The 27,958-nt window shown below is 49.2% G+C and overlaps 1 protein-coding gene across 1 annotated transcript; it reads right to left on the bottom strand.

Annotated features, from left to right (window-relative positions):
- Positions 1-682: 682 nt before the first annotated feature.
- Positions 683-27,958, bottom strand: CNGA3 (cyclic nucleotide gated channel subunit alpha 3). Its single transcript, XM_045828083.1, is given in 8 exon segments — positions 683-2,082; positions 4,386-4,492; positions 6,415-6,519; positions 7,811-7,882; positions 16,357-16,536; positions 18,858-18,971; positions 27,859-27,931; positions 27,934-27,958. Coding segments are annotated over 8 exon segments (2,076 nt in total).

Here is a 27,958-nt window from a genome sequence, read left to right as displayed (position 1 = left end):
GATCTCCTTCCCCAACTGAGATGCTCTTTTCCATGAAACAGATTCCCATTTCACAGGGGCTAGATGGCACTGTGTCCAGATTTGCATCACAGACTTGAAGTGACCTCAGATGGGGTGGTCTTGCTTCATCCCGTGCTTGTCACAGCACCACTAAAGGCCAGGGGTTCTAGAGTCCCAAAGAACCCATGAGGAGATACCAGGCTCAGAAATCTGCCTCAGACTGCCTTGTGTGAGGTTGATTTGAGTTAGTTACTACATTGTATTTTCAGCCTCTTGTTACTTCTCCCTTTATGGCAGGTGGTGCAGGTGCCAGAGGGGAAGGGAGAAGGAGAGTAAACCACAGTTCAATTATACAAAAGGAAGATCAGAAGTCTAAATTCCTTACAGATAAAAAAAATAAGAGTTCAGTTCCTACATTTTCATATGCTTGGACTGTGACACCTTGCACTTTACAAAGTCCTGCATGTTCATGTGGACCCCATAATAACCTACCACTTCACTGAGGCTGACATAACAAGTCTCATTTTCTAGGTGAGAAACCCGAGGCTCTCTGCCAAGACCATACAGCCTGCAAAGGGCAAGGAGAGCTGGAATGCAGCCCTGCCCAGTCCCCTGCCTTGTTGGCTACCTGCTATCACACTGACAGCTGACTCTGGGAAGTAGGAGACAGACCTTTGTGTTTTCACTGTTGTTTGGTTTCTGGTTCTAGAGCATCCTCATCAAACAGAGGGCTGCTCCCACAGGCCTTCATCTGGCTTTCTAGTTGGCTGAGACGCTGCTTCACTTTCATCTGGCTGGCATTGTACTCAACCAGGAGCCGTGCAAACCTGGTCTGTAGGGTGTCCAGGGAGGACTCCAGGTGCTCCACCTTCTCCTCGATGTCCTTGGGGTCTGCCTCAGCCTTGGCCAGGTCCTCATCGATCAGGTTGTCCTTCATCAGGATCTGCCGTCCTTTCTCCTCCAGGGCCTTCTTGGCGTCAGGGTACTCGGTGAGTGCCTCCATAAGGTCATCCTTGGAAAGGCAGAACAGGTCTGAGTATCCGATGCTCCTGATGTTGGCCGTCCTACGGTTCCCTGACTTGCTCCCCTTGATATTTAAGATGCTGATCTCCCCAAAGTAACTCCCATCACCGAGGACCACAAATTGGGTGATCCCATCATCAGCCACCACTGCCAGCTTGCCCTCCTTGATGATGTACATTTCCCTCCCGATGTCCCCCTTCTTGCAGATGTAGTCCCCCGGGCTGAACACTGCAGGCCGCAGCTTCAGTACAAGCTCTACCAAGAGCCCAGCCTCACAGTCCTGGAAGATGCGGACCTTCTTCAGTGTGTCCAGGTGCACGTTGATGGCGATCTCAGCCTTCAGCTTGTCTGGGAGGCTCTTGAGCACCTCCTTCTCATTCACCGTCTTCCGGTTGGCCCACAGGTAATCAAACCACCGAATGACCCGTGTCTCCAAGTCCTTGGTCACCTTGCGGAACTGCATGTACTGCTTGATAGAGTCAATTTTGGCCTGGAACTCAGTCCGTGAGGCATTCATGTTTGAGATCATGGAACCCACATTGCCCACAATAGTGGCAAAAATCAGGACACCTACCAGGAAGTCTATGACTACGAAGAGATACTCCTCATCTTTCACAGGGGGTGGGGTCTCACCAATGGTGGTCAGGGTCAAGGTGGACCAGTAGAGACTGTAAATGTATTTCCTGGAAAGGCGCCCATACTCTGGGTTTGAGATGTTTGGGTAGACCCAGGAATCTGTCCCGAAGCCAATGGACTTGGAAATGGCAAAGTAGATGCAGGCATTCCAGTGTATGATGATGAGGATGTACAAAACCAAGTTCCCAATCCTGAACACATTGGGGTAGTTGGTCCTGGTTTCTGTGCGGTCGAAGAATTCAAACAGCCTGGCAAACTTCAGTAGGCGGTTGAACCTCAGTTCTGGGTAGTTTATGCCCAGCTTAAAATAAGCCAGGTCTGTGGGGACAAGGGACAACACATCCAGCTTGAAGTGCAAGGTTTTTGTGTAATGCTGCCACAGCCTCTTGGTATCTCTGACCATCAGGCCTTGCTCGAGGAAGCCTAAAGAAGGAGATTAAGGTCACTTGGGCATCAGAGAAGCTGGGTTCTCTGACCATGGCCCACAGAGAGATATTTTACAACATGACTGCAAGAGACGTAGTTATAGACAAGTAATAGAAACCATGTCAAAAACTATACGTATCATTACTGCAGGAAATGAACTCTGATATTTACTAGTCTATAATGTTCTAATCCATTTGATTCAATTAAAAAGAGATCAGTTGGGTCCATTTAAATGTAGATTGGGTATTAAAGATAGAAAGAAATGATTATTAAATTTTGAAACATAAATGAAAGTGATATTTTTAATGGGTCCTTTAAAGTTAAACATACATGGTGAAGGGGTTACTGTCTGGGATTTGCTTTAAAATATTCCAGTCAAGAAAAGGGGTGGAAAGGGTAAATGAAACAAGGTTAGCAAAACGTTGAAGCTGGGTGAGGGGACATGGAGATCATAATACTACTCACTTTAATTTTCTGTATATTTGAAAATATTAGTACAATTTTAAAAGCACAGATCATAGCCTATCCAGTTGATTTCACCAGTCACTACTGGGTCGTGACCTGCCTTTGAAAGACATCATCTAGGAAAGCAGCCGTGCTCCTTCCTGGCTGCACACGATGGTCACCCGAGGGGCTTGGAAACATGTGAAGCCTGAAACCTACCCCCCAAAATCAGACTAGTCTGGACATTGAGAGTCATGAGGCATAATTACTGGATTATTGGTGAAATCAATCCAGTGAGCACGACTTGCATTGTTTTTCTTCTTCTCTTTTTAAAAATATTTTCAAAAATGCATAAAAGTAGAAAGAATAATTTAACAAATATTTTTAGAATTTGGTAAGTATCAAGCCAGCCTGAGGGCTGTGAAACACGGGAAGCAGGGCCTCTCCCTGAAGTGAGGCCTGGGCACTTGCCACAGGCCCGGGGGTGCTGCTGCGGGTCCAGGGCCACGCCTTGAGGCAGACAGAGGTAGGACTGCCCCCCTGGGTAAAACAAACATCAAGTATGTTGTTGCATGTTAGGGGCACCCTATTTCCCAGTCCCCTATTCCTTATTTCATTCTTTGCTTATGCTCATGTTTATTGAGAACCTAGATCGTTTCATGGCACTCCTTGTGCCCTGAGACTCCTCAATACTTCCTTATTACATCTTCTCTCAATTTTGAAGGGTTTTTTCCCTTCTGAAATATAATCCATAGTCAATTTGTTTTTGTGCCCACCTGTCCCCTTGTCCCCTGGCTCCCTGTTGAATCTCAGTTGCCAGGGACAGCACCAAAACATGAGGAGGTGGGGGGTGGTCGCCGTCTGAGTCAGAGTGACCTGTCCTCCTGAAGCTTGGTTGAAACAGGAACAGCTGGCCCAGTGTGTTGGGCCACTCCAGGAACTCAGGTGTCTTGGCAGGCTTACGTGAGCATGGAGTGGCCGACCCCCAGGACTGGCTATGTCACCCGTGCAAGCTTCCAGCTGTGTACATGAGGCCCTCTGATACAAAGCTGGGCACTGATGTGGAAGCAGGGGGCTGCTGGGTAGTGACCATGGACTCTGGGCCAGTCACTCAGCCTCTTTGGGCCTCAGTTTCTAAGTCAGCTCATGGAGAGAGTCATGCCCGCACAGCTCTCTCATGTAGCAGTCCTACTGTGGAAATGAGATGTGCTGAAATGCTGTGTACACTGTGAAGCCAAGTGGTTTGTTGCTGCGATCCAGTGGTGTTTATATTGATGACTATGGCACAGTTTTTAGTTAAAAAAAATCTTGGAAGTCACAAGCAGGGCCTCCACTAGCTTATGTGACATCCATGCAAATTAGAAAAAGGTGCCCCAAAGGTGCACGGCTTGGAGGCTGAGGCATGGGGGTGTTTATCTCCCACTTGCAACCAGAGGCAGTCTGTAGCAAAGGGCTTATTTTAGATTTCAGTTCTCCATATCAAATACTCCTGTAAAAGCCACAGAGTGACATGGCCTGGGTCCTCTGACTCTCCTGGGGAAGACTGACAGAGATGTCTTCTGCTTCCAGCAATGTTGACCTGGAGGGGAGCTTTGAGGGGATGGTGTGGCCTTCCTATTTCATAGGTAATATGAATGAGGCCCTGTCCAATGAGTCACTGTACAGGAAGCTTGAGGTAGCATCGCCCACCTCACTACTGGAGGTTCCCCAGGCCGTCTTGGTCTCTAGTGGTCAGGGGTAGGTAGCGTTACTCCACCATCTGGATCTTCCTGAACATGACTTGTGGTTCCCCCCAGACCCTTCCTGATGTGGGGCCTGGGCCTGGCCCAGAGGGTCCCAGGTGGGGGCACACTCACCTGTCCGGGCTCGCACCACCACATCCACGCCGTAGAGGACATCAGCCGAGTAGTCCAGGACCAGCCACAGCACCAGGTGCTCAGACTGGAGCTCATCAAAACAGGCCCTAAACAGCATGACAAGGAGTGGGTGTGGGGGCAGGCTGCCCACTGGGGCACGGGCTCAGTGCTGCAAACATTGAGCTGGCTGGTCTAGTAACAGCCTGGCCTGTAGGGTTTGTGCCCCAGCGTTAGCATCCCAGGCTCTGAGGAGCTTTTCTGTCCCAAGGTCACATAGCTCGGAAGAGCTGGGATTGACCCCAATGAGTGGGCCTTGATGCTTTTGAGAAGGAAGTTCTGAGACCCTGGGGGGCAGAGTGCCTTTTCTCTAGGCCTCCCTGGTGATGTCAGGTGAAGGGGCTGAGGACTTGCCCTTTTGGGGGTCAAAAATATGAAAATTTTTGGGAGATTAATGACTGAACAAACCAGTAGACATTTTCTACTTTCTAGATCTTTATGTTCACTATTTCTCATACAGAAAATGCCTGCAAAATATCCCTCTGGCCCCCAAGAGCAGCAGCTCAATTCTGTATTCCCAGGCATGCTAGGAAAGGCCCTGAGTTCTCCCCTTCTTTTCCCCCACACTTACCCTCAGAGGAGCAAGAGCCTGCCTCTTGCTTGAATAATCCTAAAGTCCCTGCTCACACCCCAAGAGCCATGGGTCCCTGCATCCCTGCATCGCAGCACCATCAGGTGGCTCCCACACCCACCAGGAAAGCAGGACCCACTCCTTCATTCTTGCCTTGCAGGCTGGCTCAGGAAAGCCCTGAAGCCCCTGCTTGCTCACAGAGCAGCATCTCACCCCTGCATCCTGGTCCTACCACATACTTAGGAAAGCCCCAATACCTTGCACCCCTGCCCCCCAGAAGTAGTCCTACCTGCCTTGCAGCCTTGAGGAAGGGCCCAAAGTTCCCCTGCCACCTTTCCTGTGCCCTCTGTCTACCCTCAGGAGAGGAGCAGCTCCTCCTGCATCCTTGTCCTGCAGGCCTGCCAGGAAGAGCCCCCAACCCCTTGCTAACTCTCAAAGAGCAGCTGTTCACCCTTTCTCATGTCCTGAAGTTTGGTTAGAAAAGCCCAAGCCCTCCTGCACACCCAGAAGAGCAACAGCTCTGTCCCTGGATTCCTGCTAAGGAAACTTCCAAAGCCCCTACCTCTCAGAAGAGTAGCTGCACCTGCTCATCCCCTCCAGGTCCCTCTCGCGCCAGCTCCATGAGCCCCTTCACCCTTGCATTCTTGTCTCTGAACTTGAACAACAATGCCCCAAAGCCATAGATCGCTCTCAGAAATGCAGCCTCTTGTCCCTGAATTTTTGCCCTGTACCTTGCTCAGAAATGCCTGCTGACCCCTGCCTATGCCATCAGAGGGGAAACAACCCATCCTGACATTCCTCTCCTGTACACTTTCTTTGCCCCCAGAGAGCTGTAGCCTGCCCCCATTTCTGTCCTGCAGCTTACCAAGGAAAGTTCTGAGCCTCTGCTTATCCCCAGAAGAGCAACAGCTCGCCCTTGCATCCCAGAAGTCACACTTGCCTAGGAACTTGCACCCTGTCCTGCAAGCCCGCTCAGGAGCACCCCAAAGGCTCTGGCTGCCTTCATAAGAGCAGCATCTTATCCTGCACACTCTCCCAAAAGGCCCAGCCCACAGCTTGCAATCACAGAACAGTGCCCCTGACCTGCACCCTGTCCCACAAGCTGCTCAGGAGTGCCCCTCTCCTGGCCCGCTTCCTCTTCCTCCTGCAACTCCATTAAGGCTCCAAGGAGCCAGGATCCTTGCTGTCAGTCCTGAGCACAGGTCCCACCAGTGCTTCAGAGCACCCTGATGGCGCTGTTCTAGAACCGGCTTACAGATGGAGAAACGGAGGTATAAGCAGCTAGATGGTGGTTGAGAGGAGCCCAGGAGCCCAGGCTCTGGAGTGAGGCTCAGAGTTCTGTCTTGATGCCTGGCTGCCCTCCCTCTCCCTTACCTCCCCTGGGTGGAGGCCCACCCCTACCTGCACACCAGCAGACACCAGTTGTAGAAGACAGGCAGGGCAATGACAGTCAGCCAGCGGTAGTACATGCTGCTGGAGGGGTCCACCACGATGGTGTCCTTCTTTCTGGAAACACAGACACCCATAAACAGTACAGTGTGCTGGGAGACCACAGCTTGGAGGGTCTTAAAAACCCTGCCCAGCTTAGGAACCCTAAGGCCATGGCAGGTGGAAGCTCTAGACAGGGCTGTCCCAGAGTGTTGGCCTCAAGGGTCACATGGGTGTCCCTGCACAGGAAGACAGGCCGGGAGGCAGGGCACACTCTGGGAGTCCCTCCGTCCCAGCTCTGCTCCCCGGGAAGCCAAGCTGGCTGTAGCATCACAGTGGTACATCCGCACCTTCAGGATGCTGGGAATCGAGATGCAGCATGGTGATGTCTCCAAGGGCTGTGGGTGGAGCCTCAGAACTGCTTGGGGAGCTTTGTGAAATGCAGTTCCCTGGGGTCCACCCAAACCCCCTCCAGGGCTGGAGCCTGCCAACGCGAATCCACACATTGCTGGATGGTTCTGAGGCAGCTCCTCTCTGGACAGCATTTGGGAGTCCGGGCCCTCCCTGGGGAACACTTCCCACCTTGCTCACACCATCTGCACAGGAGTTCTAAAGGCTCATTTCCAAGCACCTGGATCCTGCCTCTCCATCAAAACCACCACCCTGTGCACACGCAGGTGAGGCAGGCAACACCAAGAGGACAGATGGCTTAGGGTGCTTTCCATTTTCACTTTCCTGAGGATTAGATTTACAGGCAGTGCTAACGATGCTTTTTCTTTGGGTCCATGGGCCCCCTCCTCCAGCCCACATGACCTATGTGCTGTCCCAGCTCTGCCTTGGGGGAGCCCCGGGGGCCTTCCTGCCCTCGCCTGGACTCAGCAAGTGCAAGATTACCTGCTCACTGATAGGACATGAACTGTTCTACACACTTACCAGCACTAGGTTTGGATTAAGGTTTGTGACTATAGTACTTCCAGGTGCCCAGAGAAGGCCTCGGCTTACCTGACTGTGTGGATGGCACTTGTGTGGGCAAACAGAATGCCTGGGGGTGGTGGGTTGCACAGGTTCACAGGGGCATCCCCTAGCTGTTCCCCAGAGGCTGCAGACCACCCTCTCTACCAATAAGACCGCCTCGGAGTCCGGAGCTGGGCCAGGACTCTCCCTGCAGGATGAGACCCCCACAGGACCTCATAGGCCTGACCCTGGCCTGGGACCAACTCCTCTTCTGTAGCCGTCACCAGCCTCCTCTCCAGGGCTACCCTGAAGCATGACGGCGTCACTCTTATTCCCAGGCCCTGGGTCCCTGGGCAGGGGCAGGCTCCACGTGACTACTGAGCCCCTCCTGGGGAGCACTTCTCTCAGTACTTACTCCTCTTGCTTTAGGCAGTTTTTCTTTCTCTCTTCTTCCCTTTTCTCTTTCTTCTCTTCTCTTGCCTTGTCACTGATGATACAGGGTGACATTAAGCAATTTTCATAAACCACAGACACTACCACGAGGAGAGGGTAAGCCGGACTGATGCGGAGGAAGAGGGCTAGGGTGGGGAGTGGGTGTTTCTAGCATGCTGAGGTGAAAGGAGTTACTGATTTGATAGCAATAGTAGTAATCATCATCATCATCATCATCATCATCATCATCACCATCATCACCCTGAAGTGTGAGGCACGCCAGCCAGTGCAGCTCACAGTGTGCACATTGAGGTGTGTGCAGTGGTTCAGCCTTGCAGGTGTTGTGCGAGTTCCAGCCCATTTTCATGAGCCCTGAGGACGTCACGAACAGCTAGGACTGGAGACATGTTGAGGTAATGGGAAGTACACCCAACCCACACTTTTAGTGTGAAAAAGTCACTGAGAGTCTTGGAAGTCACCTTTAAAGCACTTTGTTCTGAAGGAAAGAGCGTGGCCCCTTGGTTGTTCTCAAAATCTGCCTCTGATCAAATGGAAACCTGGCCTTGATGAGCAGGCTGGGGGCTGGAGGGAAGCCAGCCGCCTGCAGGTGAGAACAGGTTCGCCACAGGTGGCTCATCTTAGAGTCGCCCAAGACTGTGGGTGGAAAGCCGTGGGCCCGAAGGTCTGTCCCGTGAGTGCAGCTGCCTGCTTACACAGGGCTTTACTCTGCTTCCTCGTCTTTATCAGCTGCCCTTTAAGAACTGGGCACAGTCAGTCCTTAAAGGAAGGACTTCTCTGTTAACAGTGACAATAGTTCGTTCGGCAAGTCAGGCATTGCCGCCCATTGAACAGATGAGGAAAAAAGGAAGAAGGGAAGCAACCTGGCTGCCTCAGGGGTCCCCACCAGAACTGTGGGCCCCTCTGACTCCCTATTCCACACCCTGAAGGAGGACACTGGATGAGAAATAAATGTTGGCTCATTAAACACTCATTGAAGAAGATCAATGCAGTTTACATAGCATTTCCTAAGGAAATAATCAAAGCTTTGTGCAAACAAGCATACAAAAGAATAGTCACTGCCATTATTTATAACAATCAAACAGCACAGGCAATCCAATCACACAACGGTAGGAGACTCATCATCAACAGTGAAATCCAACAGGGCCTCTGCAAATGTCGTTGGAGAGTCTTCAGTGACACGGGGAAATGGTCGTGATGTTCAGCAGTTACAAAGCAGATTACACAAGAGTTGATAATAATAGCTGTGTTTGTTTGTGCTGCTGGCAGAACAAATTGCCACAAACTTCATGGCTTTAAACAACCCAAAGTTATCTCGCAGATCTGTGATTAGAAGTGTGGTATGTGTCTCACCAGGCTGAAGTCAAGGTGTCACAGGGCTGCGGCCCCTCTGAAGACACTGGGGGAGAATCTGTTTCCTGCTCACTTGGATTGTTGGCAGAATTCAGTTCCTTGAGCTTATAAAACCAATATCCACACTTTGTCGCTGGCTGTAAGCTGAAGACATTCCCAGCTTGCCAAGGCTGCTGCATCCTTGGTTTGTAGTACTCTTCTTCCATCTTCAAAGCCAGAAGTAGCAGGTTGAGTTCTTTTTCAGATGCTGTCTCTCTGGTTCCCTGCAGCGGGGAAAGGTTCTGTACTTTGAAGGATATGTGTGATTCCAGGAGGCCTACCTTGATACTCTACGATCAAGATCATCTGCTAACTCAAGGTCCTTAAACCTAATCACATCTGCAAAGCTTCTTTTGCCGTGTAAGGTGATATAGTCACAGGAGTGGGGATTAGGGCCCAGGCATCACGGTGAACCATTGTTCTACCTACCACTACTTTTATGGGACGGCTGCTGCTCTCCAGGACAGGCCCAGCCTTCAGGTATCCCTGTGGGTTACCACCAGAGTAATCCCGCAGGGGTCTGTCCAGAGCCGCGCCATCATGTGAGAACTCCTGCTGCACCACAGGCTTCTCTCCTTTGGCAGTTCCGACGGCAACAGCAGAACCTCTTTGGCAGTGCTTTCCAGATTGAAATCGGAAAGTTCGGGGGTAAAGGTTTTGCATCTCGCTGCAGCAGACTTGAGATTGGTCCAGCATCCTCCCAGGAATCTCTGTGCCCCCATCACCACCCTGCCTCCCCAGCAGTGGAACTCGGAGCATTCTCCTCATCGCCCTCATCAGGGTGAGCCCTTAGTCTTCACCCCGTACCAAGTTATTGTCTCCTGTTGTGTGAGGCAGACACCAGGCATGCTTTCCTGGGTACATTTTTAAATCTGGCCACGAGACATCTTCTGTTCTGCATAGGCCACCATCTTGTCCTCAAACTCGTTCGTCAGATGTGAAGGTGAACAAGGTGATACCCTCTGCGTGACCATCATGCTTTTCACCAGGAACTCACCATCATTGTAAGCAAATCAGTAGTTATCCCTCAGGTTGCTGGTTGCTTTTAGAAGCTCGGAGTGAGCTTTACTGAATAAATCCTTGAAGAAATCCACCTCAGAAGCATCTCTATCCCTAAGGAACTCCTCAAATTCTTCCTCATCCCTGAGAGGAGCTGAAGCTGGTCCTGCCTGCTCTTCAGGTGGTTGACAATTCCATCTGAGCCCCAGGCCACCATAAGCACCTGCTTCTACACCATCTCCAAATACCTTCAGGGCTGACTGTCCACTGCCTCCGTACCTACTACAGGTGTTGGTGTTGGCAGTACAGTCAACCCTTGCTCATGGAACAATTCCCTTTAATCTGGTAGCTGCAGCTTCATATTCAAGGGAAGTTTCTTGCAGGGTCCACACCAGGGGGCGAAGAACCTGACAGAGCATGAGGGCTGCAGAGCCTGTGTCAGAGATGCGACTCTCTAAAGAAGTTGTCGCCAGTGAATTCCAGCACATTGGAAGCAGCTGCTCATAGGCCTGTGGCAAGAAGCAGGATGGCGGAGGCGCAGAGAGGCAAATGAGGCGGGGTGGCCAGGAGGGCCAGGCTCAGTGGGAACTGCAGAGGCCCGGCCAGCAGCTCACACAGCTGACCCAGGTGGACCTGCAGCCTGAGGTCCCAACCCCTAAGCCTGGTTCCAGCTGTAGCCTGAAATTATTCTGCTTAACATACTCGTCAATATTCATTGAGCACTGACTATGTACCAGGCACTGCTCTAAGCAGTTTACATATTTTAACACATTAGTTTTCATACAAACGTGAAAGTAAGAGACTATTACAATATCTGTTTTACAAGTCAGGTAGTTGATGCACAGACAGGTCAGGTAATATACCCATGGTGACAAAGACCTGAGGTGGCTGAGTTGGGATACAAATGCTCTCAATCAGTATGTGCATTAAATACAGTCTATCTATCCATTCAATTTTCATACCTAGGAAAAAAACTGGGAGGTATCTTTGCACACATGTTAAGAAGGGTTTTCTCTGATAATGGGATTCCACTGTTAACATGAAGTGTAATTTTCTGTGGGTATATGCTCATGTTTGCTCTTCTGTGTTTTGGAAGTTTTGACAATGCACATATAAATACATTGGATAAGAATAAAATTTATTAAACTTTAGTGAGAAGAGCAAGTCTTAATATCAAAACACCAGCAGAGGGCGCTGCCCCCATGCTTATTGGGCATGCTAAGCCATGCTGGGAGTTTTAATTGCACCAGGTACAGGCTTTAGCCTTTCTTCTGGCTACCAACCTTCCAAGGGCCTAGGAAAGACCCTGTAGCAGCCAGCTGCATTGCCAAATCCACCCAGCACTGACCCAAAAGACCTACATACACATAGCTTCAAAGCAAGACTGGTTTTGGTTGGAACACTTTGATCGTGGAGGGAGATTCAGGACTCATGGGACTAAGGGGAAAATGCCAGAAGTGAGGTGGAAAAAGGGGATGCATGTCCGTCAGAGTTATTTCTGCATCTCTGTGTCTAGGTGGCCCTGTTTGGGACAGTTTCCAATTTTGTCCCCTGGTCCTTGGCTGTAGTGTGGACCCACTGATATAATATGAGTCCATCTGAAAGGTTTATAAGAGCTAGGTGCAGCCAACACCATCCACCCCCATCCACCCCCATCCTCAACCACATGCCAGCCCCAGGACAGAGAAGCCTAGAGACCCCCAGGACCTCTGCCCACGGTTTCTAGCACCCGAGCCTCTCCCTGACTGTGGGGTTCAAAACCTGGTTTCAAAGGTATTTAATATCAGGCTTGGGTCTAAGTCAAGCACATACTGCAATAGCTATTGTTTTGTAGCTGAAATAATTTCATTTTTCTTGATTGCTGGCATTTGGGTCTCTGGATTTGATGCCCAAATTTCTGCAAACAAAATGCAACTAAGGCTCATGAAGGGTGAGGGAGAAAAGTTCTACTGGAGGGAAAAAAGGAAATAACAAAAAAAGTCTTGGAAATAAAATGTTATAAAAAACATCTTAGTGCATTTCTCTTTCAATTGGAAGTCAAGAAATTGGCATTTCTTGCTGGTTTTGATGGTTTTTCTCTCAGCTTTGACTGAGATGTTCTCCTCTACCTATTCCCATGGTATTCCATGAACAAGGCAAGAGAATGGTGTTCACACACTAACATGCATGTATGATCACACATGCACATTCCCTCCTTGGGCTCTTGGGTGGCATTTGCCATGACCACACATCACACTGATCTGCTGGCTTAGTGTCTGGTGACAGAAAGTAATTACAGTGGGTGACCGTTTCTAGAGGCTATGGCCTGAAAATATTTAAATTTCCTCTTCCCTCTGCCTTGATTCCACATTCCAATTGGCCTGAATTGACCTTTGGGACAGGAGCATTTCACTGGCACATGGGAGCCTGAGGTTTTGTGAAGGAGAATGCCCAGTGCTCTGTACAGGAGCTCCAGTTTTTCACACTCAACTGTACAGCAATAGATGTGCTCAAGCTGAAAACATCAATCCCATCCACCCCTTCTTTATAGCTAAGAGAACTGAGACAAAGACATAAAAAGACTTGCCCTAAGAAGTTATACAGACCAGGTCCCTCCCCCGTTTGTCCACAGGAATGGAAGTCCAATGAAAGGAACAGGGTTCTGGAATGGTCTGGCAGTGTTTTGAGAGGATGGGAAGCAGGGATACTTAAGGAGTGAGGCAAAGGTGGGGCGTCTATGGGGAGGAGGGGAGGCGGGGGCTCTTCGGGGAGAAGTACTCACTCCTCTGAGTTGTTGCAGGTGTTGGCATTGTTCCCGGCCAGGGGCCAGCCACTGCAGGAGGCCAAGAGAATGAAGTGTGGGGATGTGGACTCAGCTCCAATTCAGGGGACCATTTGCCCCAAGTGGTTGTTCTAGTATGCCTGCCTACCCCACCTCCTTGGCCTTTCCACACAGCTTGAAGAACAAAGGGTATTAGGGACTAAAATGTTTTGTGACTAGTCCACTCTGGTAAAAGCCATGGTGGATGAGGGAGTGAATGCCTGGATAAATGGAGGCTTCTAAATAAATGGGGATCAACTGTGGGACTCCACCCAGCATCTGGCTCAGATTCCACTCTATTTCACTCAGTTTAACCTTGGGGAAATGGCAGCAAGGGTACAGACATGGACCTAATGTGGACCTGCCTCTGGGGTGTTCTCAGGTAAGGCAGGTCTAGCGCCTTGTGCACCAGAATGGGCATGTCAGCAGCAGTGACAACCTGCTACCCTGTTTGCACAGGCCCAGCTCTCAAAGGGCACCTCTGCCTGAAAATTCAGCCACAGCTGTCACTTCCAATTTTCAGGGCAAACATAGGTCGAGGACAGCACTGTCCTAGTTCTTAGTCTCTCCTCTCCCATCCCTTGTGCTAATATTCATCTTAAAACTTCCAGACCTGACACCCCTGATCTCTGTGAGAACCTGGAAGGAGGAGGAGCTGGTCTTGCAGCCAACTGAATATTTATTTGAAGCTGATTGCACAGTACTTTATGGTCAAAGGTATTATCTCTAAGTGGTCAACTGCCAGGGCACAGTTTTGGCATTGCTGGTGTCAGGAGCTTGCCTCACAGAGCCAGAGGGTGGCTTGCCTGTTTGTGGTCACTGAAGATACTCATAGGAGACCTGGAGAGCAGAGTCAGTGGCCAGTAACACCTTATCCTAACCCTCAGGGCCTCTCTGCTACAATATTGATCACCCAGCCAAATGTCATCTTGGGCTCCTTCTTAACCTGCCCAAGTCTCCCTCTCCTCAGCCAGGATTATGTGGGGATTGGTTCCGATCATCTGAAAAGCCAAGAAGCCGGGAAACTTCCCTGTGAGATTGTGAAGGAGCAAAAGCTTAGCTGCACGGGACAGAGTGGCCTGTGTTTATCACACCGTGTGCTGATAATCCCACACGCCCAAACCCACCAAACTAAGGGCATATCTCTGCATACACTCTGCTCTGCCAATGGAAATTTGCTTCAAACATTCAAAGTCTTCCTCCCCCAGGAAGCCTTCTTAATTGATCAGCTACCATCCTGCACCATCAAATTCATCTATGCACTCTGAACCTTCCCAAAAGTGACCAGGCATTTGTGTATAGCCGAGCTGGGCCCTGATAAGGTCCTACCTCAACCCTCCACTCATCTGGTCACATTGGGAAATCGACAGAGTCTAATGTTCATCTGCATTAGTCTAAGGTTGTAGAGAAATTGATTTGATCAATTTAGCCAAAGAAGTCTTTGCCTCCCCAAAAAGGATTGAATGGGTCTGGTTGGCTTGCTAGCAAACTTCTTTCTTCCCTCTTTCCTTCTTTTGCTCCTCCTCCTCCTCCTTCCCCACCTTCTTTTTCCTTAGCTGCCAACCCGCCCACCCCATGCAACCCCCATCTTTCTGGCTCGGCAGTGAATAGCACTCAGGCCTTGCAGTCAGGGAGGGCCTGCATGGTCTGGGGCGCCAGGCCCTAGCAACTTGGGACGTCCCTGCACAGGTCCTAGCCACCACCCAGGCCCTCCATTGTCCCCTTACCAGGGAGCCCAAGAGTTTGCAGTCCAAGCTCATGTGAAAACAGGAGCCCAAGAATATCACTCCAGGGGGCTTTTGCATCCAAGTCGGCAACTCTCACAACTCACCCCAGCAAGAAGACTGAATGCAGGTCTCCTAAAGTGATCACTAGCAAGAAATTGCCTTGAACTCTCATATTTCATCTTAAATATATGTGCGCATTTTGCCATCTACTGCATGTCCAGAAGTTAAATGAAAGCTCCAGGAAGAGCCATCCTATGTCCCCTGAGGCTTCATGACCTTTATCTCCAGGGGCCCTCCTGTGCTCATATCAGATGCCCACAGCTGAGCACGTGTCATTTGACACAAAGACACATGGCATTTTCTCCAGCAGGTATAGAGACTCTGTTCTGCAGCAGCCAGGCTTATTTTCACCTTTGCATCATTTTTTTCTTTCCTTTTTTTTTTTTTTTGAGAGAGAGAGAAACAACAAGGGGAGAGAGATATTGGTGTGAGAGAAAAACAACACACCAACTGGCTGCCCCCACTCCTGTGTTTGCCCTGACCAGGATCCAAACCAGTGACCCCTCACTTTGAGGGACAACACCCAATGAACTGAACCACATTGGTCAGGGCTTCAACTTTACATCTTATAAATTGTGGTATTACTTAGAAATTTCAGCCAAAAGAGCTTTTCAAGCCCCTCTCTTCAGAAAGCAGGTTCTGAGCAGGAGCCCATCTGTTCGTGAGGCAGCGGAGAGATCAGCTTCTCCTGCATGTCTCTCCTGCCTTCCCTCCAACTGCCTCTCGGGTCCTGGAGACCCCTGCTGCTCAGTGACTGTTGATTCAGCTAGTGGTGGGCCAGTGGCCTCCCCACTGACCATGGCTAGGGAGATTTCTCAAGAAAAAGAGAAGAGAGAGGCAGTGGCTATGTGGATTCTGGGGGTGGGGTGGGGTGTCAGTCCAGCGCCTGCATTCTCTACACCTCTGCCCCTGTGGCACTGGCCACAAGCTCCCCATTGAGAGTGGGTCAGGGAAGAAGATGTCTGGGACCCTTGTTCTGCAGGCTCTTCTATCAAAAAGCAAATACTTCTCCACCCTAACCTTTCCTTGTATCTTCCCCCCATGATTTTTAACCTGATCTGCAATATGAGTGGTTCCCCTTAAAAATTCTCACCAACATTCAACCTTATTCCCGGAAAAATGCACGTATACCTATGCATAAAACTGGGTACCATTCAGGTCCTCCCAGAGGCTCATGGTATCAAGGTGGGTTTGTACCAAGGTGGGTTACAGTGCAGTCTAGGAAGAAGGTCCTTTGGTGGACAGAGATGGGTGAGGCAATCACCCCTGTGTGTGTTTCTGAGAGCACCAATTACAGGGGACACTAGCTGAGCTCTGAATAGGATGAGGTCAAGTTTCACATGAGGCTGGGGACTGTGGTTAAAGGGTTTCTCTCCTGCAGGACTTCTTGCACTTGGGCAGTGACAGCTAGAGCACTTGGTTCTCCCCCAGGACAGAAGCCTTCTTCCAGGAGAAGCTTACAGCTGAACTAGCAAGCGATGCCTCCTGCTGCCTGTCTGGTATGGGTGGTTCATCTTTTTTTTGGCTCTTTACCTGCTCTCTCTGTCTGGTGACTCCTGGCCACTCACATTGGTCTGGCCACTGCTTTCTTGGCTGGACACCTCTTTGAGCTCAGCTCCACGGAAACGCTCCAGGAAGGAGTCAGGTCTCTGGTCCTGGTGCTGTAAGTGCCTGGAAGCCCACGTTCGCAGTGAGGCAATGAGGCTCCATAGCCTGGAAGGGCACAGACAGGCAGCCAGCGCACAGAGGAGGAAGAGGAAAGCTCTGTCTCTTTCTAGGTCCCAGGCTCAGGCCGCACCTCACTCTGCTGGGGCCTTTTACTTCTGTCTCCTCTGACACCTGCACCCAGAACACAGCTTCCTCCATAGGGGGCATTGTCCTCACAATGGCTTTGTCTCCCTAACACCTTGACTCCACAAAGGCATGAGCCTTCAAATGGACATGAGCAAGCTTTTCTGCTCACTGTTCCTTTTGTCCCTTGTGAAACTCTCTGTTAACACTGATAAGCATAGTAAAAAATACCATTTCCTGATGGGGAAAAATTTACAGCAAGGTTTAAGGAAACAAGCCCTCAGATAGAATTTTTAAAAAATCCTTACCTACAGAGAAATATCGACATGAGCAGGAAACATGTCGGTTGCCTCTCTTATGCATCCCTGACCTGGGAACCTTCGGGTGTATGGGATGAGGGTGATGCTCCCACCAACTGAGCCGCCTGGCCAGGGCACCCTCAGACACAACATAGAGTCTTCCCCCAACCCTTGTCCTATGGCTTCTTATACAAACTCTCATCTTCTCACTAGATCGTACATACATTCCATTGCACCTTCCCTTGACCCTTCTCTTGGAGCCAGACCCCACCAGGGCCTCAGGCCCTGAGACCACTAGTCCATGTCCACAGTGTTAGTCTTAGCTCCAGCTTCCCTGAGCCCAGCCTCCTGCTGTCCTTGTCTCTGCCAGGGCAAATGGGAGGAGAGGCTCAGCTCTTTATTTTGGTGTCTGGTTTCCCTGACTTGGCACCAACAGTGCACATCACAGTTCCCATTAAAAATAGTTCTGAGCAACATGGAATAAAGTAACGAATTGTCACCCACAGTGACCCTAATTGCACTCTTGTGACCGTATCCTAAGGGAATAAACTGAGGCAAGAAAACATCCCAGGAACAGATGCTTACAGCTGCTGCTGTGGACATCTGTCAAGCTGCCTCTCAGTCCAACTTATCTGCTTTGGATTCTCCCCCTTTCCACAACTTCCCCCTGCCAAGGAGGTGAAACCAAGGCCATACCACCCCTCCAGCCTCAGCCAAAGGGCTCAGAGATGGACATCTGAACATCAGAGTCACTCATGCTACTGACCTAAGAGCCGCTCCAACATGGGCTGAATGTTTCAACTCAAGATCACATGGTGAAGGCCATTTTCAGCCTGTGCCTGCTGATGTGTGAGCAGAGAGACAGAAACAAAGGAGACAGGCAGAAAAAAAGCACCAAGACCTAAAAGTCCATGAGAAAATGAGAGGGAGGAGTGCCTCCCCAGCTCCCCTTATGAGCCCCACGGGCTCCGTTTCTATGAGGTAGCCTGAATCTCACCTTCCACCAGCACCCTGCCCAGCCCTGTCCCAGGTCTTATAATTTGAGCTAGTTTGAAGGCATTCTCTTCCTTTCAGTCAATGAGACTTCAGACAGCACTTCATTAGTAAGACAAAAACACTGCAAATCACTTAAATGTCCAACTATAATGGAATAGTGAAATAAATAATGGTAGCAACCTTCACAATGAAAAATGTGAAGAATAAGTAAATAAAAATTTTTGCAATTATCTTAGGCAAAAACTGTAGAACACATGATTATCCAAAATAACTATGGCATTGTTAAAAATATTGGTGCATGGAAACAATGAGCCTGGATTTGTGGACCCCTGTTGCGAGTCAGTGCCTGGATATGAGGCAGCCCCTACAGCCACTGGACCCCTGGAGCCAGTGCGGGTAGACGCCTTCCTATACAAGACTTGAAAAGGTGCAATGATTTCCCTCAGGTGGTACAGCTACTGAAGCCGAAGTACAGATGGCACCGGAAAGCAGACAGAGCCGGGTTAACCTTTCAAATGCCTTCACACGGACACACGCTATCTGGTGAGGATCTGCCAGGGGCTGCTTCAGAAGTGCCAGTGTTGTGTTCTGCCTGCTGGATGGTCCACCCAAGGGTCTCCCATGGCTGGATGGACTTTATTCCTGAATTTTTTTCTGAACCTTCCCTGGTTGGCTTTTTTTCTGAATTCTTCCAGAATTGAGCAAATCCCACAATATCACTTTTACTAAAGCAATTTCAGATAAAGGAAGTTTTTATTAGACTTTTCTGAGCTCAGGACACCTGACCCAAGAATTACTCACTGATGGATTTCTGACTGCTCTGCTCCTGCCTCCTTTTTCTCTAAGTCTTCAACCCACCCCCACCACCACTTCTTTCTGAGATGCATCTACTTCCTTTCTGCCTCAGTTTCCCCCTTCCCAAGGTGAAGTTTGAGACCCATCAGTTACCTGGCAGGATCCTGGCCCGTGAAGGAGGCTTGCCTGGATTCAGACCCTCCTCTGGTCTCCATGGCGATCCTTTGCTGCAGTCCTGACGATGTCTCCTCGCATGGCAAGTGGGTCCTAGGAAATCAAATATGTGGCAGACTGAATTGATTTCAAGCTCATCCACTTTCCAGACACACTCAGGAATGAGATGGCCAGATGCCATGCTTAATGAGGACAGCTGCCATCACAGGGCCTCAACCCAGGGGCTCTCCACTTCGGGTCACACTGCTGCAGGCCCTGGCTCTTAGGATAAATGAAGCCTTTCCTTTACAGCAAGCCTGACCAAGGAAAGTAGCTCGAGACCAGCTGCTTTCTACCATGGGCTCAGTGAGAGGGCCAAGCCAGCGGCAACTGGTCCTCATCAGAGCTCTGGGATGGGGAGGTCCCAGTGCCGCCATCTCAAGCCACAGCAGCTATTTCCACACTGATTCCAGAGGAGGACTTTGGTCCAAACTCACCTCTGCCTAACGAAACCCCATCTTCTGAGGCAAGATCAAGTGCCGCCACCTTGAGGAGGCCTTCCTTAGTGTTTATGGAATTGCCTGGAATAAGACCAGTGTGTCTGGGAATATTTTTCTTTTCTCCATCTCTTGTAAAATCTCCTGGGGCTGATGTTTGAACAACCTGATTAAAAGCTATCCAGGCACTGGCCTTTAGGGATTTACACTTCATTCTGTGAGTCTTGAAGAGCCCAGGCAAGACAAGTTAATTCTATCTCATGATCTATTCCAACCCAATCAGCCTTCTTAACACGGTGGTAAAGGCTGAAAGAGGAGTTAATGTCAGAGGAAAAGGCCCCATTCCTCCCCAGTGAGCAGTCAGAAGTTAGAATCCTGTACCTATGTCCCAATGGGGCCACCTTTGCACAGCCTCTACTGCTAGCAGGTTTTCCCCTCTCTCAGCTTCCCCATACCAAGGCTGCTTTCTTCTGCTGGAAACACACAGAGCTGGGCACCTCCATCTTCTTCACAGCCACCTTCCATGATGAGACAGCTCTCGTACCTGTGCAGCTTTTCCAGCCTGAAACCCTCAGCTTACCCAGCCATGCCTCAGCAGGTTCAAGTCTCTTCCTGCCATGGTCATTCCTCTGGGAGCAGGTTCCTGCATTCCCACCTGACTGAGCAGGAAAACAAAGACCACCCTGCTGTTACTGGACCCCAAGCCAGAGGTCTTTATATGTCTGTGGGTTCATGTGCTTTTGGTGCCTCATCAACAACTACTATCAGCAAAAACCCAAAGTCCTATAACAAGACTGTGGCTAAGCCAGAAGGTCCTGTTTTATGTGTGTACAATTTACTTGTTGGAAGTAAGTATTGGACCTTCCATTTATGTGAGTCTTTCCTTCCAACTCCATCTCATTCACAAATACAATCACAAATTGTATGCCATTTATTTACTGCTTCCTGTAGGCCAGCCACATACATTTTACCATTTAATCCACATAATAACCATATAATAGAGGAAAACAAGGTTCAAAGAGGTTAAGTAACTTTTCCAAGGGCATATAGCCAAGTGGAAAAGCTGAGATTTGAATGCCATTCCATCCCACTTCAAAGCCTGCTTGCATCCATGCCACAAAATTGCCCTCTTGTATATATGGTACTATTTAAAGCAAAAGTTAAATAGGACACGGCTGAGGACCAAACCCTGTGGCATACAACTAGAGACTCTGATCCACACAGCTAGCTGCACTGTGTAGGCATGGCTCTTTATTTCTAAACCACTTAATTGAATTCTACCTTTATACCCACAAGAGACCACTAATAGCTCATCCTTATACACATAGGAGACTCTGTCAGGTCCTGCCACAGTTAGGAAGCTACAATTCAGTTGCCCTTCTAATAGTCTGTGTATTACAAAGGAGGAATGCACATTCCAAGGCACTGAGGTCAGTTACAAGAGGAGGAGACAGCCCTTGGATCCTCGCAGCTGGCCTGTGGGGTTGGTGAGAGGGGGCAGCACACGGATAGGGGCCTGGAGCTTGGTCACAGCAGGAGCAAATGGAAGGTCTGGAGGCAACCCCAAGGGGGACATGTTTTGTCTTCATCAGCAGGTCCTTAGGGAGTTCTTGGCACCAAGAGGTCATTTATTTGTCAGCCCAGCATTTCTGCTGAGTCTGGTTTCTGTTAATTATGGAGCGGGGGAGGCACATCCTGAAACCAGATTTAGTTGCGTTAGCAGCAAAGGGTCAAACCCACGACATCAGAACTTGTGAGCTAGTGAGGAGAGCAGAACCCACCCCAATTTCAAAGCAGGTCTGCTGCTGGCCTCAGTGAGAATGATTGTGTGTGGATAGGACCTTGGCACTCACTTGGAGGGGAGATGGCAGTGTGGGAGGCCTGGGTCCAATCCCTACCCCAGCTTTTGTTAGCCAGGTGTTCTGTGGGCTGTCCACTCGTGCTTCCTGAGTTTACTTCCTGTTCTTCAAAGAGGAAAGAAAGGGGAAAATGGGATTTCATATTGATTTAAGAGTAGTTAACAGACCCAAGTCCAGAAGGTGCGTTTAGCTGTGAAGAATGGGGCTATTAGTGTAGTGAGCTAGTTATGTTTAACAAAAGAGAAGGAAGAAAATTGGCTGAGCCTGAAGTTAGGAAACTACAGTTTCACAGACACTCCAGGGAATGGTCCAATCACTCAGGGAATACAGGCTTTCCAGTCACCCCAGGGAACAACCCCTCATTTTCCCCAGATTAATGGGGGAAGGAGGAACGGTGAGGGGGAAATTCCTGTATGGAAGCACGCACAGTAGGAGCCAAAATGGCGACCACAAAGGGGTGCAGGCAAAAATGGGAAAATTTGGGGAAAAGATCGAACAGGATAAGTATGCAAACCTGAGAAAAGCCAGGAAAGAGATTGGATGGTTTGAAAGAAAGCTTACCCCTCCCCAAACTCAAGAAAGTCAAGGGAAGCTTAAGGAAGGCCCCAGTCTCTCTTTAGCAGCCCCATGGGCCAGAGAGCAGGGGCAACCTGGCCAAATGCCCCTGAGTCTTGGTGGTGGATGTGCAGATAGGGAATGAGGCACAGGGAAGTTTAGTAACTTGCCCAAAGTCAGCCGTGGGTGCTGGAGTGATGTAGCTCTGGGCCCTGTTGATCCTCCTGGGCCTGATGGGCCTGCTGCCCCTGAAGCTAGACTTCGCCCACAGCAAGACAGAGCTGAACCACCTGGTCGTGGGTGAGACATATGGGTGGTAAACCTGGGGGCAGTGGACTCGCACCAGCTGAGCACTGGGGAAGTGCCTCATGGAGTGTGGCAGCCTTTTCAAGGGAACTCTAGTAAATTTTGCACTGTCTCTTAAAGTCCCCGTACACGTGTCCCTGACATTCCTTTTCTGTGACAGCATGGAAGAATCTATTTCCAGACTGTTCTTCCTCTGGGAACAGCGGGAGCCTCATGTGATCTAAGTTCATGGGGCCCAAAGGAGCCTTTCTTCCTCATGCATCTCCGCACTTGGTTCTTGATGCTTGAATTTCTACCGTGATGTCTTTCTTTTAGGTCAGAGTTCCTATATTCTTAAATGCCTGGTGTATTTAAACAGTAAACCCAATTAGTTACTCCTCTGAGGTAGAAGGGAAGACAAGAGGAGAGGAGAGGAACCAAATGTCTGAGGTGACATTTATAGTCCCCAAGGATGCACAGGTACTGAGAAAACAGAGACACATTTGGCAATCAATGCAAAAATGGGACCTAGAACCTTCTAGGGAAATTCAGAGGCAGGACAGACTGGGAACTGGACCCTGGTCTGCCCGGAGCTGGCTGGGGGGCCTGGGGCAAGGACTTCATAGGGCCTCAGTCTCTGCAAAATGGGCAGATCAGGTCAGGACAACCCTGAAGCTGCCTGCCTTCCCACTCACAGACCCTAGCTCTCGGCAGGGATGGTGTTCTTGCAGGAAAAAGCCCCATGAACATGGTAAGTAGCAATAACAAGAGCAAGGAGCGCAACACAATGAGGTGACTCTTTTTGAAAGACAAGGTATTTTCCAACATACAATGCTCACCTTCTATGTTTTTTTTATAGAGAGGAAGTGATGTCTCTGAGGTACATGTGTCCTCTGTCATTGGGAGAGGACAGAGGTCTCATCAAAACTGGAAGTGGTAATTAATTAACTTAGCCCTCTATGGAGCATCTGGTGTCTTCCTCCAGTGACTTTGGGGACATGAGAGTACCAGAAGTGACTTTTTAGAACAAGAGTGAAGAGTATGGTGGTACATTATATTTCTTTTCTTCCTTCCAAGTCCCAAGGAACTTGAGTGACCAGCATGCACTGCCATTGGCTGTGTGTGCCCAGGGAACTGAAGCTGCTGCATTTTTGCTTTTCATTCTGGTCAAGCAGCTGAAAATGGTTTTCTTCAGTGGCAATTCCTTGGGACTTAGCTCAGGGGTCAACATGGAGAAAGTGCCTTTTCTTTAGGATACAGATCTCTTAGCCCCAAAGCTCGCCTAAAATAGCTGCCCCAGGACATTGGGCTGGGACCTGGGGTGCCCTTGGTCCCAGTTGCAACTTTCTGCCTTTGATTCTGGAGTCTTTCCCTATTGTGTCATCCTCAAAAATATACCAGGAAGCTCTTAAATAATCGTCAACCAAACAGATCTAAATAGAAAATAAAAATTCCAAACTTGTAATTTTGGTATTTTTAGGGAGTAAACTTAATTTTTTTGTTAAATGAAATGCTTTCATTCTTCCTCATGACTGTTCACCAGGAAATTGACCCCAGTGATTTAAAAAGAGAAACAGAAACCTGGATCTCCAATTTGGTAAAAACAAACAAACAAAACCAAAAACCCTGGGGGCAGAGGTCTCTCAGGAGAGAAGGCCTCCACATCTCCAACCACGTGGGGCTTCAGCAAAGGGTTGGGACACACAGGCTCCCACACAGCTGCTGGGTGTCACCGAGGACAAAGAGGACACTCATTCACAGTTATTTCTCCCAAAAGCTTTCTAAAAAGATTTGAAGTTTAAGGTGAAGATATGTGGTTTGTTCAAGCACTATTTCCTCCCCTAAAATAGTGACTTGAAACTTTAAAATGTTTTCTTGTATGTGCCAGAATCCCATGTTCAAATAAATCTTACCGGGAAAATTAGTCTGTGACTAGACAGATGCTGGGTTGTGTTGGGAAGCAGGAGAGGGGCCTGGACCCCACTGCTCCACTCCCAGCCTAAATATGGTTCTAAATCCTTGGTGATGCCATGGGGCCCATTCTGGAAATTTCTATCTGTTTACCCACTCCTGCTTTCACGGGATAAAGCACAGCATTTCTCTCATGAAAGAAACATTCTCTCTCTCTCCCTCTCGCTCCCTCTCTCTCTCTCCCCCTTCTATGCAGTGTTTTCATGGGATTCAGTATTAATTTGCCAACAAGATTTTCCCAAATGAGCAGTTGGGCAAGACCTCAGGTGGAGCTCAGACAGACTTAGCTAGTGGTCAGCCTGAGAAAACATGACTGGGACATAGTCAGGAAAGGGCCATTTCCAGATGTTGGAACAGCTGGGGCTCTCTGAGAAGGAGATGTCCAGCCTAGGATACAGAAGGCCCACACGAGGGGGACTCATTTCCAAGACTGACAGTGAGTGTTCAGGGAGCACTTACTGCAAACAGGGACTGAGTCAAGAGCTCTCACCTGTTTAAACCCCACTGCAGGCCTCTGAGGTAAGTGCTAGTACATCATGCAGATGAAGAAACTGAGACTTGGAGCAGTTAAGCATCTTTTCAGAGCTGGTCAGTTATGGAGCCATTGTTCAGGTCTGAAGCCTCACCTGTGCTGTTAGCCATCATGCTGGTCCGAATGGGGGATGGTGGGGGGCCTGGAGGTGGCAAATAGCATGGTTGAAGGGCACTGCTTCAGAGCCCTGACCTGTGTGGATGACTGACCCCCTGAGCGAATCTGAACTGACATGAGCCCACAGTGAGTCTCTTGGAAGCCAGAAGCCCATCGCTAGGTGTCAGTGTGTCTTAATAAGCTAGCAATTCCTTTTGCAAAGGCTCATCTTCCAGGGGTCCTTAAGAGCCCTCTTGAATGTCAGGGCTTGCAGGCCACTGGCCCAGGAAGAGCCAGGACAAATCAGGCAGAGCCGGACCACTGTGGTGTCTGGTTAAGCGGTCATTCTGGGCAATAGTCTCGGCACCACTGGGCCTTCCTTCTCTTAAGTGTCTCACTAGAAGGAGCCAGATTGAGACTCTGCTGTTCTTTTCAGCCCCAGGGAGCTGCAAGCTCCAAGAGATGCTCTGGTTATGTCCCACTGGAGGCAAAAGGGGGCAGTGAGGGAAAGTTCCATTTTGTTTTCAATTCTCCCTGATCCTGACAGCCCAAGATCCTGGGAGCCAGATGCTGCCCAGGGAGCCTGAACTTACTGCTGTGCCCTGAAAGGATAAAGTCAGCGTCATTAGCTCTGGTGGCACCATTTGCTGAGCAGGCCTGTGGCCTTGTTAAACATGACTGACATTTTACTCTTCTGAGCCTATGTCCCTGGAACTGGAATTATTGGAAAGAAAGAACAGAACTAACCTCTCCCCACAGACACAGGCAGAAGATAACATGGAACAAACTGCAGTCTCCTGTTTCCAGCAGCCCAGGGGCCATGCAGCAGCCACCCCCACCCTTTTTTAATCCACTTATAATCCAATAAAAACTCAAAGCCCCCACCCTTCAGGGCTGGTGTGTCTCTCCACACCTTGCCCCTCTCCTTTCTTGGAGAGTGACTAAAAACTTTATTTGCTACATTTTCTTCTTTTTGTGAATTCTTTCACAGCCTGTGTCACCCACCACCCTAACATGCCCCATGCTTGGGCCTTTTCTCCCCTCCCCCCAAACTCCTTCGAAGCCCACCTTCGAGGGACTTTATTAGCTCAGATATGGGAAGGACACTATTCATGCATATCAAAGTATTAATAGCAGATTAGTGTCCTAAAAATATTCTGTTTTCCTTTAAGTAAGGGGCAATGCCTTAACCTAAAGGAGTAAGTCCCCAGTGGTGGTAAACAGATAATGACAGCAGACCAGGTAGGAGGACGCAATGTGAGGGGGTGGGGGTTTCTGAAGCCCCTGGATCACATCAAATTTCCCAAGGCTCCAGCACCCTGTTGAAATGGATGGAGGGAATAAATCTCTGTTGGGATGCTTGGAGATTTTCCTCCTTTTGCTTGAATCCCAAAAGGTGGGGGCCAAGAGCTACATAAAATTTCTTTTTTTTTTCCCAAAGATTTTATTTATTTGTTTTTAGAGTGAGGGGAAGGGAAGGAGAAAGAGGGACAGAAACATGGATTGGCCAACCACCTCCAGCATGCACCCTGACCCAGGAATGAACCTGCAACCCAGGCATGTGCCCCAATTGGGAATCAAACCAGCGACCCTTAACTCTGCAGAATGACTCTCAACCAACTGGGCCATACTGGGCAGGGTTGTATAAATGTTCAATAACAGGGACTCAATCTCTCTGGAAATTGTTGTCCAGAGTTTGTTAAGGAGCTGGAACCAAGAACCCAGACCAAGAAGAGGCAAATGTGCACCTGAGTGAGGAGAAATGATGGACAAGGACCCAATGCCAGTGACGTGGGAACTGATGGACTGTCATCGCAGTGCTTTGACCATCAGATAATATGCAGTTATCATGGGAAGGAAAATTTTCAGTGTTATATATGTAAGACAAAAATAACACACCTATTGGAAATAAAGTTTCTCATGGCTCCACTTAACTCATTGGGAATTTAAGAAGTGTGAAAAGGTAAGTCCACTTATACCAAATAGACACTCTCCCATTCCTTCACTAGTATGTCAGGAACTTGGAAAAGAATGCTGCTCCATTTTGCAGTTGAAGAAACAGGCATGGAAAGGTTAAGGTGAATTTTCCCAAGTCTTCTAGTAAGTTAGCAACCAGGCTAGACGTAGAACTCAAGGCCACAGATGTTCCTACAGCTGAGTGTGTTGGGATGTCATTGACAAGGTCAATGGCTTCGCTGGCAGGGCATGACCCACTCCCTACGGGCCAATGAGCACAGGGTAAATCCCGACCTGCCCCTGGAAATGAGGGCAGAGCATCCCCAGTGCCCAGGACAATGGCTGGTGCATATGTAGAGTCCAGTACATGTTTGCTGTATACCTGGGAAGGTGTGGCGTGTAGATGACGGTTCTGCATGGTGTGGTCCCAGCTCCCAATCAGAGATACACAGGACCCACACCCATGGATAGGTTCTCCCATGGGGAATCAGGTCTGCAATGTGCCTAGGCCACTTTGAGACTTGCTTTTGCTAAAACTCCCTCACCCTGAATTGAGACGACAAGTGCTTACTGTAACTTCCTAAAATCCAAGCTAAAACTCCCCAGTATGGAGTGTAACTGGTTTAACTAGTTTTCCCTTTTCATTTGCAAATATCCCTCTTCTGTGATGTGATTAGTGGCATGGAATAGGCTCCTTTGTTTTCTGTAAAAGGTAGCTAACCACCTAAAGGGAACCTGTGCATAGTTAGTGAGGACCATCATGGAATGAGCCCAAGAAAAAGAAATAAAGGCTGTCATGGTGGAGGCTGTGGCTTTCAGCTCCTCTTGAGAGAATGGCTGCTCGCCCTTTTCCTCTGCAGGACTCTGCAGTGCGTGTGAATGTCTCTCTCACATCCTCAATGTCCCAGACCCCACGAGCCAGGGTCCGCATCAGTGGAAGTTTGGAGAAATTTCTACAGTAGAGTTCAACCTGCCCCATTTGAATCTTCATTTTGTTACTTTCTAGAAGTTATGTAACTCTAGACCCTTGGACCCTTATTTCCCTACATTTCTAAAATAAGACCAAAAGCTACTTCAGTGTAGGTTGTGGGGATTCAGTGAGACGATAAATGAAGTTAGGAGGCTTATTGTGAATAGCCCCAGTCCACTGACCTGCGGCTGGTGACAGGTAAAGGCATTTCTTACCCCACAATATAGATCAGCTATGGGAATAACCTTTTCCAGGCATAAAATAAAAAAATCCATCCTACCTGCAGAGGCTGTTTTCAAGGTGATCAAGATCTCTGTCTGTGGTCCTTACCACAGGATGGGGCAGGTTGGGGGGGAGTATTGAGTGTTAATTCTGGCCAT

Source organism: Phyllostomus hastatus, unplaced genomic scaffold (assembly GCF_019186645.2).
Source record: "Phyllostomus hastatus isolate PE091 unplaced genomic scaffold, TTU_PhHast_1.1 phas_scaffold_78, whole genome shotgun sequence".
Lineage (NCBI taxonomy): Eukaryota > Metazoa > Chordata > Mammalia > Chiroptera > Phyllostomidae > Phyllostomus > Phyllostomus hastatus.
Note: the sequence above shows the minus strand (reverse complement) of the source record. Positions and strands in the feature narration are given on the sequence as shown.